Here is a 14579-nt window from a genome sequence, read left to right as displayed (position 1 = left end):
ACAACTCTTAATTCTTAATTCTGTGTGTTTTGCATTCAAATAAGGTTATCCATCTGAGGCAATGAAAGTAAGCAGACAAAAGCTTAACATTTTGGATAAATGTTGATTCAATAATACTTTTGTCTGTATCTATTTTTTAAAAACTTTTTAAAAAATTATACAATTTTTTAAAATTAGGCGTTTGCTATTGGCCAAAGGACCTTCCCTTTAAATTGCTGTCACTTGCCATTTTCAGATATGGAGGGACATTGCAAAACATCTCTGTGAAGCTTCCTATCACACTGAACAAATTTTTCCAGCCTACGGAAATGGCTTCTCAAGACTTCTTCCAGAGGTGGAAACAGCTGAGCAAGTAAGATGGTTCAGATGCTGCATGACCTCTTGTAGTACATGCTATGTTACTTTGTCCGCAGCCTGTGCATTACTTGATCTTCCAAGGGGTGCTGCCAGCCACAAACTATTTCAGCCATTAAGCTGCTGTAGAACTACATTCATTGTCTTTCATACAATCTTCTCTGTGGGATTGAACAGGGGTGTGGAAGAGGGCCAGTAAAAGCCAGCTGTGCATAGTACTTTATTTATTATTTATTAATTCAGGCATTTCTACCCCACTTTTCTTTATAAACAAACTCAAATTGGCTTGCAAAATTACTAAAACACATCAAAACAATAATAAAAAAATACTAAAAACAGAATCCTAAAAGAGCCATCTTAAAACAAGTTTAAAATCAGGGAGCTAAAAGCATTACATTTATTTATTTAGATTTATTTTAAGCCAACTTTAAGAGTAGAACCTTCCCAAGGCAGTATACATAATAAAAGAAACTAAAACAACAAAACAGTAAAAACTCAATAACAGTAATAAATGCCAATAATAAAACAACCAAAATCCAGTCCAGATATAAAAATTACAACTAAAGCCATCAGCTCAAAAATAGAATTCAAGGGAAAGCCAACAAAAACAGGTGGGTCTTCAGAGCTTTCCTGAATGCTTGGAAAGATGAACTCTCCAATGGCCCTCTCCCTTGTACTTGCCTACCTAACTGTCTTTGGTAGTGGGCAACTGAGAAAGACATCTGTTGATGACCTAGAAATGTGGGCAGGTTGGTATGGGTGAAGTGGTCCTTCAAGTAAGTTGGGCCCAAACTGTTTACGGCTTTAAAGGTTAAAACCAGCACTTTAAATTGGGCTCAGAAACACACTGGCAGCCAGTGCAGTAGGCGAGGTATTGGTTTCACATGAGCCAACTGTCCAGCCCCCACAAATATCTGGGCAGCTATATTCTGCATCAGTTGAAGTTTCTGAGCTGTCTTCAGAGGCAGCCCCTACATAGAACACATTGCAGTAGTCCAGCCTCAATGTTGGCAGAGCATGGATAACTGAGGCAAGCTCAGCCCTCTCTAGATAGGGTTACAGTGGTGTACCTGCCTAATTTGTAAGAAGTACCCCTGGCCCCTGCCACCATCTGAGCTTCTCCAGTTCATGCTGAGTCCAGAAACATTGCTAAACCCAAATCACTTTGAAAAGCTGGCAAAATAGCAAGATCTTAGCAGCACACCTGAAACTTAAGAGCATAACTTCTTTAGGAGTTCCACAGTCTGGGTGCAACAATAGATTGGTTGGCCCTGTCTCATGAGCCAACCAATCATACTTCTGAAAGTGGTGGAACACATAGCAGGGCCCTGGAACACAGTGGGTGGGTAGGAATGTATGAGAAGGGATGATACTTCAGATACCCCGGTTGCAAAACTTTTAGAGTTTTGAAGGTAAGAACTACCATTTTGAATTGGATCCAGGAATTATCTGGGAGCCAATACAGCTGTTACAAAACTGGAGTATGATCAGTAAAGCAGGTTCCAGAGACCAGTCAGATTGCTGCATTGTGCACCAGCATTACAGTAATCCACTCTGGATGTAACCTGGGCATGTGCCACAGTGGTCTGATCTACTCATTGACTGGAACAGGGATATCATTACTGGCCAGCATCTTTCCCTCCCCCGATCCTTCAGAATAATTTTTATAACATTTTAAAAATTGGTTCTGCTTCCCTCCTCTTTAAAAAAAAAAAAAGGGGGGGGAGATGAGTGTGTGTGTGTGTGTATATATATATATATATATATATATATATATATATATATATTAAAGTGGGCAGACCACCTGAAGCATGGGGGAGTCGGAAAACGGACTTCTGAATCCGCATTTGGTTCATTAGCTGGTCAGTTGCTCTGTGGAAAGCTAGGGGAGCCCAGGCTGTCCCGAGTCCTGACTGGCCTGTATGTCTGTATATGGCCTACACCGCTGCTTCCATGTGACACGTCACATAGCTCTCATGTTTGTCTGTGTGCTGTAAAAGTATAGTATATGTTAACTGCTGCAACCTTGATGTTACACCGCAGCCCCCAACAAGAAGTGCAGAACATCTTTAAAGCAAACCATCCAATGGATACAGAAATTACCAAGGCAAAGGTGAGCATGGCAGTGTACTTTTCAACCTACTTGGGCAATTATATCTTTTCCTTCAGCACTGCTGCTCCAAGGGGGCTTACCAGAATGTTAAAAACAATCCAAATAAAGCAGGTGAAATCAAATAAACTTGCAGTCAAGTGGAACTTTTTTGTCATGTTCACAGGGATGGGGTGGAGGATGAAAGGGAGGGGGTGGGGTGAAGAAACATGCAATCTTTGTTTGGCTGCCAAGTTCTTTAAACTTCTGGGGGTGGAGGAATGTGCATTTATAATGGAAAGCAGCAACAGTTGCTCTCCACCCTCCCCCTTTTAAAAATGTATTTTGCCACTACTTGTCACAGTGGCACCTCTAGGAATCTCTGATGTCATGTTGCCCCACAATGCTTCTCTGTGGAAGGATGCTATTTCACAATGTAGTATCCTTCCAGGGGCATTGTTGGGGGGTGAAATGGCTGGCTGGGTTGGAGAAGTCTCTGCTGGTCATTATAAACAGAAATTCCTGCAGTCCTGAAAGTTTAAAGAATTTAGCAGTCAAAAGTGCCTCCCAACTTTTACAGCCAGAGAATAGGGCTATAAGGATTTTTGTAGCCAAGCTATCACTGAAATGGAGGAATAGTAAATACAAAAGCAAACATAGCAGCAGAATTAACCCCAATTTAGACAGTATTTTAAAAGGCTTCCCCCAGCACCAAAAGGGCATAAGATTAGATTCCTGAACGAACTGTCTGAAGAGAGCATTCCATTGAGAGCTCTTTCTCCAATCACTGCCCCCCGCCCCATCCCTTGAAGACAGGGGCATCTGAGAAGGGCTTCTGAAGGTTTCCCCTACATACAAACCCCCTTCACCCGTTGTATGTATGAAAGGGTCCTCACAACTGAGGTCGCACATTCTCCTCGTGCCCTTGACACCCATTTGTTAAGGGTGAATATCTGCAGGGGGAAACCTATGTGCATAAAATGCTAGATGTCTGCAGGCAGAAAGCCTACACATCTATGCCTAATGCATGGATATCTGGGGGTGGGGGGATAAGCTGCATGACCTCAGGGCAGGGCAAGCAGCACAACCCCACTCCCTGGTAATTGTATGAGGACCCTCTCATATATAATGCATGAAGGGGGCTACATGCAAGTTCTATTTTGTAAAGGTGAGTAATTTACTATTTTAAATGAGCTGGGTATTGATGAGCTTCTCTGACAAATACAACTGAAGTAGTTTCGAAGTTTGAGTGCCTTTTGTTTCTTGCATTTTGGAGACTTGTGTTGCAATTAATTAGGATGCAGGAAGTTATTAATAGGGTGTTTAATAATGGGGAGACAGCAGTTCACTATACTAAGTTCAATATGCTTTCCCAAATACGATGCCTTTAAAAAAAAATTAAAATAATATTACTGAGCTTCAAAACCATTTGTTTACCAGATCCTGCAGGGGTGTGTATTGGGATGATTGCTTCACTATTCACTTTTTATTAATTAAAAGCTGTAGGCTACCCCACAAATCGCATGCACTCTCTGATAGACTCTGACATTCATTACTCCAGTATTTTTCTATGCTGCTAAATGTTCCCATCAAACTATAAAAAGCAGACTTATGCCTAGTCTTGTAAAGGACTTCCTTTCATTGCCAACTGTATGTCTGTTGCTTGTAGATGGGAGCAGTTGTGTCTAATGAGCTGTAGCCAGGAGTAAAAGCAGCTGAGTCTTGAAGTTTGCACAGCCAGTTCTCAACCCCCCAGGAGTTTCATATTAGACATTTTTGGGGAAGACTAGTGTGTGGACCAGTGCTCCACAGCCCCGCTGCCGCTGCAGTTGGAGAAATCTCCCAGCAACCTATCTGTGGAGTCCCAGTTCAACACTGCACTACTTCAGGTAGTCCAGGGCCCAAAGATGATTGTGAGTGATCACATAGAGGTTTTTGGTCCATGTTTTAACCTGGTGCGTGTTCAGCATAGTGATCAAGGCTATCAGAGACTTTTTGTATGCCCTTTTTCTTCTTTTTTCTCCCCCCTCCCAAATCTGCATTTGGTCAATTGGTCTCCAGTTCAACTCTTCTTTTGGCTTTCCTTTTGCAGATCATTGGCTTTGGCACAGCTTTATTAGAAGAAGTAGATCCCAATCCTGCTAACTTTGTAGGAGCTGGTATAATACACACAAAATCAATCCAGATTGGATGTTTGATGCGTCTTGAACCTAACCTACAGGCACAGGTAATGGCTTACTGTATACATGCTATATGCTTGAAAGTGTATGCAGCATGGGAGACACTTTTTGTAACCCTATGTGTATTTCTGCTAGGTCCATTTCTGTGGCTCTAGCATGCATCAGCTAATGTTATGATAGAAACAGTTGTCGGTCCATGTGAAATATTTTTGTTTTTGTGATGGCTTAGTGGAAGTTCTGCATAAATTCTTTTTTTTCATATTTCCTTTTTCCTATGTGCAGTAGGAAGTATATTTTTCTGTTCAAAATTGTATGCAAGCTCTTTAAATGCTATTATGCAGTATTGTACTAAAACAGCACTGCCACTTCAAAGCTGTACACTTTATGTGGTATAAGAAGTGTAGCAAGACTTCTAGGTTCTTTTTGGAGGGAGGGGAAGTAGAGCTAAGTGCTAAAGATGCCCACATCTGGTACCCTAAGGAGAATAACCATCCCCTGAATAGCTTCTATTTTTTTTCAAGCTAACGAATTAAAGAAGACCTCCTGAGAAGCTCAAAAGTAATAGCCTTCTTTCTGCAGATCACCTCTCAAGTTTCTGTCCTATTTGCCCAGCCAGCCTGTGGTCCAAAAATGTCTAAAGCTGATGAAGAAAAGGCCAGAAACAGGGCATTGACCAGAAAATAAATACATAAATAAATACAGATGTTTTATATCATCAGCCACTGTCCACTTCCATTCAAATCTTACCTGTATAAGTATTTGCTTTTTCTTCAAAACTTTTTTTCAGCAGCCTTTGAAAAAGTTGTTCTTCTCTTCTCTTCCAGATGTATAGGTTAACACTACGAACAAGTAAAGAAACAGTATCCCGGAGGTTATGTGAATTGCTGTCAGAACAATTCTGAACCATAATGCAAGACCAATTCTGATTCTCCACTTTTTTTGCCACTGTCCTTGTCCTGCTCCAGAAACATCTTGTACACCAGTGTCTGCAAAAGTAACTGCCACCACATTCACATCCCTACCTTAAAAGGACCTGTCCCTTTTATGTGAAATAAAAAATATATGTGTGTAACATAAAATTACTTAACTGTGAAAAATGGCTCTTAGATTTCTGGTGCAAAGAGGCTGGGAAGTCTTGTGTGTCTTGACTCAACTGTGCTCCATATATTTTGGCAGAAGATGGTTTTATTAAAATTCAATTTGAATATGATTAACATGGATTTAAATGAACCTTTTTGTGCTGGAAATGCGACTGTAAATTGCTAGAAGCATGCTTCCTTGGCTCTTTTTCTAGCACTCTGTTGGTCCAGCAGAGTTCTGTGAAGTTCTGTTTAATGGGATGGCACTGGTTCATCTTGCTACTGTGCTCTGTTTTTCAAGCTCAACTCCCACAAAGGTGTGCAAGAAGGGTTTTTATGGTGTGTGTGGAGGGCACTGCTTTATTACTGCTCTAATGAACGTCACTGGTGTCCCTTTATTTGAAGTGGGCTATGAGAGGGCATTTGTCTCCGAAAGACCATTTTAGAGGAGTAGTATCATCACACAACTTGCTTTAAAGAGCTTTAAATTCCACCTCTTCATGTTCTGAACTACCAAAGAGTACTTGTCTTGTCAAATGCTTCTTCTGCATTCTCACCACCCCCTTTCCAGTCTATTGGTTGCTAATGTGGATTTCCCATTTAATACTTTCTAGATTATAAGACTAGCTAGCTGGCTTTGATCACGGAGAGTCAAGCCTGTTCAGATTTGAAATAAACTAGGGGCTTCTGCAAGAATGAAGGACACCACCACCTTAAAACAAACAAACAAACAAACAACAAAAAACAATTGTGCCAGAACACTTTCTGTGTAGAACTTGACTGCTCTTTTTTCAAAAAGTGTAGCAATGGTGTATTGCATCTGTTGCTTTGCATAATGTTTGCATTTGACACTTACCATGTAAAAGGAGTCTGGCAACTTCTTTGACATAAGTGGGATTTTTCATAAGCTGGCTTTAGTCACACATCTCTGAAGGGCTTCTAAGAAATAAGTGGTCACTACAATTATATATGAAAGCAGAAAAATCTTAAATGAGCTGCAGTAAGAACTGTACTGGGCTGATCACAAATGTCTTTTGGTTAATCTGAATTAGCACTTAAAAACACAACAAGACCTCTCCTGTCCATATGGAATTGTTATTTTATTAAGCAGCCTTTAATTTGGGTGTTGGGTCAGAACCAAAGTAAACAATTTTTCGCCAACTTCTCCAGCCAATTTGGTGACTTATACTCTAGTACCTTGTATGACACTACCTGGCATGTAATCTCGTGAAGTAATAAAACAAGAATGATAACTGATGTTCTCCTATCACTGGGAAAATTCTAGGAGTTATTATGTATGATGGGCACATTGTAGTACCATGATTTCTCCCAGTGGTATTAACAGCTATAAAAACATGAGGTCAGAAGCTGCCCTTGTCATATAGCAGATGTTGGGAAGAACTGCTATCTCATTTTTAACATAGGGCTGTCCATCTGGAAGTGGCGGGGGGTGGGGAGGTTTCCCTCCTTTAATGCAATCTCAATACATTATTTTTGCATACTATTCGCTGGTACATTGGGGGGGGGGAAGGAATGTGATTTATCCATAAAAAGACAGAGGACTTTAAACTGATGGCTGAATGATTAGCCGTATATCTGGTTAATCATACTGCATGCAAAACACCTCACCTCTGATATGAACTATATAGGCATTGTTTTAAAGAAAATATTAAAAAGCCTGACTTTATTGGGATAAGTGACTTGATTACCAAAGTTGTATATCCTTCTCCATCTCAAGCAGAAGTAACTGTTTCTGTGGCTAAAGCAGTATTAGTAATCAAGGTACAATATTTGTTTTGTTGACATGTGAAAAATACAGGATGATGAAATATTGTGCACTTCTAGGCCTACACTCCAGTATGTAATGTGTAGTCATTTCACTTGTAAAAAAGAGAAATCACAAGCTCATATGGAGGACTTCCATTATTATGACTGTAAAAAATTTGAAAATACATAAATCTAATCATGTTTAATGGAAAAATAAATAGCTAGAAGAAAAGCTTATTTCCCTTTCCCATTCTTGGTTTAACAACTATCAGTATATCTAATTTCACAGATTGTTTCACAGATTGTATCTAGTTTAAGAATGGCTGTTCACATGATGAATCTGTTCATTTTCAATATACATAATTTACATAATGATTTAAATCTTAAAGGCTAACATAAAGGGGTTGTTCAGATGATCAGCAGGGGAAACAACACAGCATTGGTTGTTTCCCCCGTGCATGCCAGTTGCGTGACCAGGATTACCCTAATTACCTGCACCATGGGTTGCCATGTTGTCTGAACACCGTGCGTGGTGCAGGCATAGTGAATTTTCATCCACCCTACAGCTGCAAGCCATGAGTTGTAGAATGGGTGAAACCTCCCTACGCCTGTGCTGTACGCCAAGTTCAGATGACACGGCAACCCATGTCGTGGTGAGGGTAATTGGGGTAATCCCAGTCGTGTGACTGGCACATGTAGGAAACAACTTATGCTGCATTGTTTCCCCCGCTGATCATCTGAACCCAGACAGTATATCAAACAACTTTTTAATTTGTATTTTCCTTGAACAAGCATCTGTACTAACTGATTGCTATAACAAACCACTAGTTTGCAACCAAAGGTTTCAATTCTGCTCCTTTCCCAGGAGCATGATTGAAACCCCTTGTGATACAGCCCACGTTTGTTTCTGCGTTACAAAATTTCTAACTGGTTAGTGGAGCAATTATGAAATGAAGGACTTGCTTGGCTTTTCGTACACATGCAGAGACACAACACAAGATCTCTTAGAGGCTTAGTGCTCAGAACTTTTTAAAAGCAAGGGCTGGCATTTCTTAGGCAGAGTATTTCTCCACAATCTGTAAAGTTAAGTGTCCGTGCTGTCTGGCTGACCACCTAAATATTCATAATTTGCCCCCAAGAAATACAAACATGACCTCTTGTGAAATATTTACAATGTTTGACAGATGAGTGTTCCCACATAGAAAAACAGATTAGCTGTTTTAGAGGGTCATGGACCCAGTTTTAAGAACTGGAGTGTAGATTTCAGCATGTTTATATAATACTTAAATTTAAAACTATTATTTAAGTGACACTCATTTATTCAATTTGAGTCGCCCTATACCCTAAGGTCTTGGGGTAAAATACACAATAAAACCAATAACATAGCAAATAACATCGTTGTTGCTGTTGTTCAGTCGTTAAGTCGTGTCCGACTCTTCGTGACACCATGGACCACAGCCCTCCTGTCCTCCGCTCTCTCCTGGAGTGTGCTCAGGTTCATATTCATTGCATCGGTGATGCTATCTAGCCATCTCATCCTCTGCCGTCCCCTTCTCCTTTTGCCTTCAATCTTTCCTAGCATCAGGGTCTTTTCCAATGAGTTTTCTCTTCGCATACAAATAACATCACTTTAAAAATAATTTTAAAACAAGATAAGCCACTAAAAAATCGAAGCAGCTGAAAGTGTGGAGAATGATGATTTTAAAATGCAGCTTTAAATATGTCATTAAAAGTTAAACAAGCAGCAGCTAAATACAAAGGTCTTTGCCTGGCACCAGAAAGTCAACAAAGTAGGTACCAGATGGACCTCACTACACAATTTGGGGACTGCCACAAAAAAGGACTGCTTGCAAGTGGCCACCTTCCAAATATAGGTGAGGGCACTTGGAGCAGAAGGGGCTCAGATGATGATCTCAGCATGGGCAGGAACATATGAGAAGAGGCAACCCTTCAGGTATCGTGGCCCCAAGCTGTGAAGGGTTTATGTTAACACTAACACTTTAAATTGAGATCATGAATGAAGTGGAAGCGAGTGAAGATGATACAGTACTGGCCAAACATATTCTTAATGCTCAGTTCCAGTCAGTACCCTAGCTGCCATATTTTTTACTAACTGAAGTTTCTGGATGGTCTTCAAGGGCAACCTTTCATAGCATGCATTGCAATAATGTAACTGGGAGGTTACTAGAGCATAGACAACTGAAGCCAGGCTATCTCTATCCAGGTAGTGTTGTTCGCTAGCATAGCCTAACCTGGTAAAAGGCACTCTGTGCCACAGAAAGCACTTGTGCTTCTAGTGACAAAGATGGATCTATAAGCATCTCAAGTGACAAACTTGATCCTTTAGGGCAGGAGTGGGCAACTTGTGGCCCTCCTCATATTTTGGCCTACAACTACAACTCCTATAAGTCCTAGCTAGCATAGCCAATAGTGAGGGATGGTGGGAGTTGTAAGCCAAAAAACTGGAGGGCCGCAAGTTGCCCTCACCTGCTTTAGGGGAAGTGCAACCTCTTCCAGAACAGGTAGAACACCACTCACCCAGCCACATGAACTACACACTAACAGTACCTTCATTTTTTCTGGATGGAGCTTCAGGTATTGGCCCTCCTCCAATCATTATTTTAATTTAATTAATTACATTTCTATACCGCCCAGTAGCCAAAGCTCCTACTGCAGCCAGGCACTGATCAAGTACTGCCACTGCTGCACCTGGATCTGATAAAAAAGAGAGTGAGCTGTGTGTCATCACCATACTGATGGCAGTGCACTTTAAATCTCTGAATGACTTCACTCAGTGGTTTCATGTAGATGTTAAATAGCACAGCAGTCAAGAGAGAACTGTGTGAGACCCCAAACATAAATGCCATGGGGTTGAGCAGAAATCCCCTAGCACTACATTCTGGAAACAGCCATCCAAGTATAAGCAGCAGCACTGCAAAGCTTTACTGCCCACATCCAACTCAGACAACCAAACGGAAGGAAATGATGTTCAGTGGTTTCAAAAGCTGCTGAGAGGTCCAGAAGAATCAACAGGGTCACACTCCCTGTCTCTCCCAGGCAAAGGTAATTCTATAGGGTGACCAAGGCTGTTTCTGTGCCAAAACCAGTCCTAAAACCTGGTGGAAATGAATCTAGAAAATCCGTTTCATCCATGATGTGATCAACCACCACTTGAGCATCTTGTCCAGGAAGGTTATTAGCCACTAGCCTATAGTAATTCAGATCTTCTGCTACCAACAATATTTTTTTTTCAGGAGTGGTCTCACTGCCACCTCCTTTAAGGAGGCTAGGACCACTTCCTCTCATAAGGAAGACTATAATCTCCTGGACCTAGCCAGATATCCTCTCACTAAAGCCATGAGGGCCAACGATCAAGCAAACAGGTGGTTGGATGAACTTTACTGAGCCCCTTGTCCACAGTTTCATTCATTGTCCTTAATGTATATCTGGAAAGGGGCTGTGCAAAGTGACACTCGGGAGTGATCATATTATGCCCGTACTTTCCCAGCTGCACTGGCTGCCAGTCCCTTTCCGGGCCTGAATCAAAGTGCTGGTATTAACATTCAAAGCCCTAAATGGCTTGGGGCCAGGTTAACTGAAGGATCACTTCCTCCCATATACCTGCCAGGACCCTAAGATCATCTTCAGGGTTCCTTCTCCAGGAGCCCCTGACAAAAGAGGTAAGGCAGGTGGCTACCAGGAAAAAGGCATTTTCTGCTGTGGTACCCTTGTTGTGGAACAGACTCCCTAGAGAGGTTCGCCTGGTGCCTACATTGTACTCTTTCCGGCACCAGGAAAATAAACCTTTTTATTTCCCTAGGCACTTCCAGCATTTTAGCATTTCAGGGTTTTTTTTAGCTCTGCTGTCTTAAATCTGCTATTGTATTTTAAATATCTGCACTGCTGCTAGGTTTTACTCTGGCTGTATTTTTATCCTGTAGTTTAATCTATTATAGTTTTATATTATATTTTCTGTTGTATTTTTGTGGTTTTTCATTTTGTGAACTGCCCATAGAGCTTGGTATAAAAATTAAATGTATGTATGTATGTATGTCCGTATCATCTCCATATTCCACAAAATGATCAGGGCTTCAACAGGATAGCCATCATACTAGCCAGGAAATCTCCCACTGGGTAATTTGGTCAGAATTTAAATTAGAAAAAAATCCATGAAACTTAAGAAACATAAAATAGGGCACCAATTGACAAGTGTAGATGAAGACATAGGGTATCACTATATAGCAATAAAATGGTCATATTCGGGACTGGCAACCAGCCCCAAACTTAAGCTCTGTAGTGCTGTATAGTATAGTAGTGGATGGTCTTGGGAGGTGGCAGGGGGGTGAGGAATGGGGGAAAAGGTGCTCTTTTCCTTCCTCCCAAGGATTGAACAGGAGGCTTGTTCCAGACTGTCTGAAGCAATAACCAGGAGTGTTCGTTTTAGTGGCTGGGGGATACATTGAAACATTTTGTTACAGGTTCCACTTTTACACCTAGCTGTACAATGTATGTTCTGGCCTAATCTCTGCCAGTTTGTTTTACTGATGCAACTAGGGTCTCCAAGTCAGTTTTCTTTTCCTCTCTGACACATAGTTAACTAGCAACAGGTGATTTAATAGGGCAGGCAAAAAGGGAAATTTTTCAGCCATGTACGGAATGGCGCACAAAAGAACTGGATTTAAAATCTCAAAATCCATATAAGTGTGATACCTTTATTAGGCCATCCAAACGGACCTCCCCCGCTCCCCACGTGTGCAAGCTTTCAAGATCTCTAGGTCTCTTTTCAGGCAAAGATGTTACAAAATCCAGGGGGAGGGAGGGAAAAAATGGCTGACTTGATGTGGACCAGTCTTGAGATGAAATTGGGCAGGCAGTCTGCAGACATTCAAATGAGGCTCCTGCAGGTAATGTAATGGTTTGAGATTTCACCTGAAGTTGCCCTTTGGACTGCTGGGAGCAAGAAAGGCAGAAAAGTTTGATCCCCCTCTTTTGTAAATATAACGCTCTGTTCTGTTACTTAAAACTGGCTGCATCCTGGGCAAAGCACACAGGCTCCTGCATTGTTTGAAAACAGAGAGAAACTAGGCAGTCTTTCTATTAACAATGCTGGAGATAATTTTAGCTGCGGTACTAGGATTTTTTAAAAGTCAGTAAAAGCCAAATTGGGTAGTTTTATTGAGTAGTTGGAGGGTATATCGGTCAGTTAACAGTAGGCCTGCATAGGGCTCAATTCAACACCGTTAGGCCATCTTGTTCCAGGGCTTTCCCCAGAGTCAATTTGTACAGCAACAATCTCAGAGTTACCTTTGTCCCTAATTGTGCTTGTATACGTTGAACAAATATCATGTTGTGTCTGTGTTCAGATGCATCTAGAATTTAGACAATATTGAGCAATTAAGGGCACAATCCTATGCAAATTTAGACAGAAGTCCTACAACTCCCAGAATTCCACAATCAGCATGGTTGGCAGGGGAATCCTGGGAGTTGTAGGACTTTCTTCTGTCTAAACTTGCATAGGATTACACCCTAACAGTGTTAAAGGGATCCATTAGGTAGTGTTAGAAAAAGAGACTCCGTAACTGTTGGCGTCTCAAGTTACATAAAAGCCCGAGTGGCGAAAAATGTAGGCAGAGCAAAAAGAAAATCATACTGACGTGCTCATGACTAACAGTTTGGTAAGCTGATACTAACTGTTTATTGGCTATTGACTTAGTGAGCCGATGTACTAACTGTTTCATTGGTTACTAGTAAGAACAATAGAAGCAATATGGTATAAAAGGCTTTTGCACACGTGTCTCGAGGTCCAGACTGCTCTGCACCCGTTTTGCAAAACGTTTCAATAAAATAGTGTTGGATCCACTGCTGCCTGCCTGGCATCCTTTCCTTCTAAACCGAAAGCAAGGACTATTTTTATCTAACAGTAGGAACAGAAAATTAGCTGGAAGGTATGGCTATTGACTGGAAAAAGTGCTAGGGACAGATGTTATGTATAGAGCTATAAAGTAACCCACAGGAGCACAACAGCCATGGCATAGTTCATGTTACTGAACTGTAGAATCAAACAGGAAGTAAAACTGCAAGGTTGGGTAAGATTTAAAGGAACAGAATATCACAGACCTCATTTAGGATTATAGATTAGGGTGGTTTAAAAAACAACACCCCCCCTCGCTTTTTCAGCATATAACATTGTGACTCTAAACTGAATGTGGACTGATCATTTCCTTCTAGCCAAGTTCGTTTCCTCTTATCAAAATGTTATTTCCCTCTTATTTAAACTTAGCGAAATCATCCAGCTTGAAGGTACGTTTCCTTTCTTGCACCAGTGACATATCTCAAAGCAAGATGCCATTGTGGTGCCTTCAGTTCTGAAATTGCATTGCCTTTACACTTTAATGTGAATAATTGTGTGGGGGGTGTTCACACAAACTTCTCTGCTTTTAATAAACTTGCAGTGGGGTTCTTGGGACCATCTGAGGTAGCCCTGTTGGATGTATGTGGGAAAGGGTTCTCCACACATACAGATGTATGAGTGCAGAACTCGAATTGATTGATTTAACGTATTTATATATCGCTTCTCTGCCACCAGGGCCCTCAAAGAGATGTACAATAAAATCCAATAAAACAAGTTAAAACAAAACATTCTTTTTTAAAAATAGTCCAAACAATACCATTTTACTTCCTATCTAAAACTCAACAGAGATGGAGCCAGGCTAATTTCCTTTGGGAGGGAGTTCCTCAGCTGAGATTCTACTACTGAAAAAGCCCTGTCTCAGGTATCCACCAACCTAACTGCTCTTGGTGGTGGAACATGCGCGAGGGCCTCTGAATAATATCTCAAATTATGGAGAGGCTCATACGGGAGGAGGCAGTCTCTCAGATATCCTGGCACCAAGCTGTTTTATTGATCAAAATGAACACCTTGAATTCGGCTTGGAAACAAATTAGAAGCCAGTGAAGTTTGTTCAAAAGCAGTGACATATGGTCTCTAAAGTGCACACCAAACAACAGTCTGGCTGCCACATTTTGCACTAGTTGTAGTTTCTGAACACTTTTCAAGGGCACTCCCATGTGGAGCAGATTGCAATAGTCTAAGCAAGTAGAAATTAAGGC

At 41.1% G+C, this 14579-nt stretch overlaps 1 protein-coding gene across 4 annotated transcripts in view; it reads left to right on the top strand.

The window, feature by feature from the left end:
* AP2A2 (adaptor related protein complex 2 subunit alpha 2) overlaps positions 1 to 7706 on the top strand; it is an 82658-nt gene extending 74952 nt beyond the window's left edge. For all 4 annotated transcript variants that reach the window (XM_084856391.1, XM_084856371.1, XM_084856381.1 and 1 more), the window contains 4 exons: positions 236 to 352; positions 2398 to 2467; positions 4536 to 4670; positions 5448 to 7706. In XM_084856391.1, the coding sequence (XP_084712517.1) occupies positions 236 to 352; positions 2398 to 2467; positions 4536 to 4670; positions 5448 to 5525 (400 nt within the window). In that variant the 3' untranslated portion in view covers positions 5526 to 7706. The remainder of the gene's footprint in view (positions 1 to 235; positions 353 to 2397; positions 2468 to 4535; positions 4671 to 5447) is intronic.
* Positions 7707 to 14579: the final 6873 nt, after the last annotated feature.

This window comes from Heloderma suspectum, chromosome 1, assembly GCF_057233095.1.
Source record: "Heloderma suspectum isolate Gila_16-S chromosome 1, 16-S_ref, whole genome shotgun sequence".
In the NCBI taxonomy this organism is placed as follows: Eukaryota; Metazoa; Chordata; class Lepidosauria; order Squamata; family Helodermatidae; genus Heloderma; species Heloderma suspectum.
Note: the sequence above shows the minus strand (reverse complement) of the source record. Positions and strands in the feature narration are given on the sequence as shown.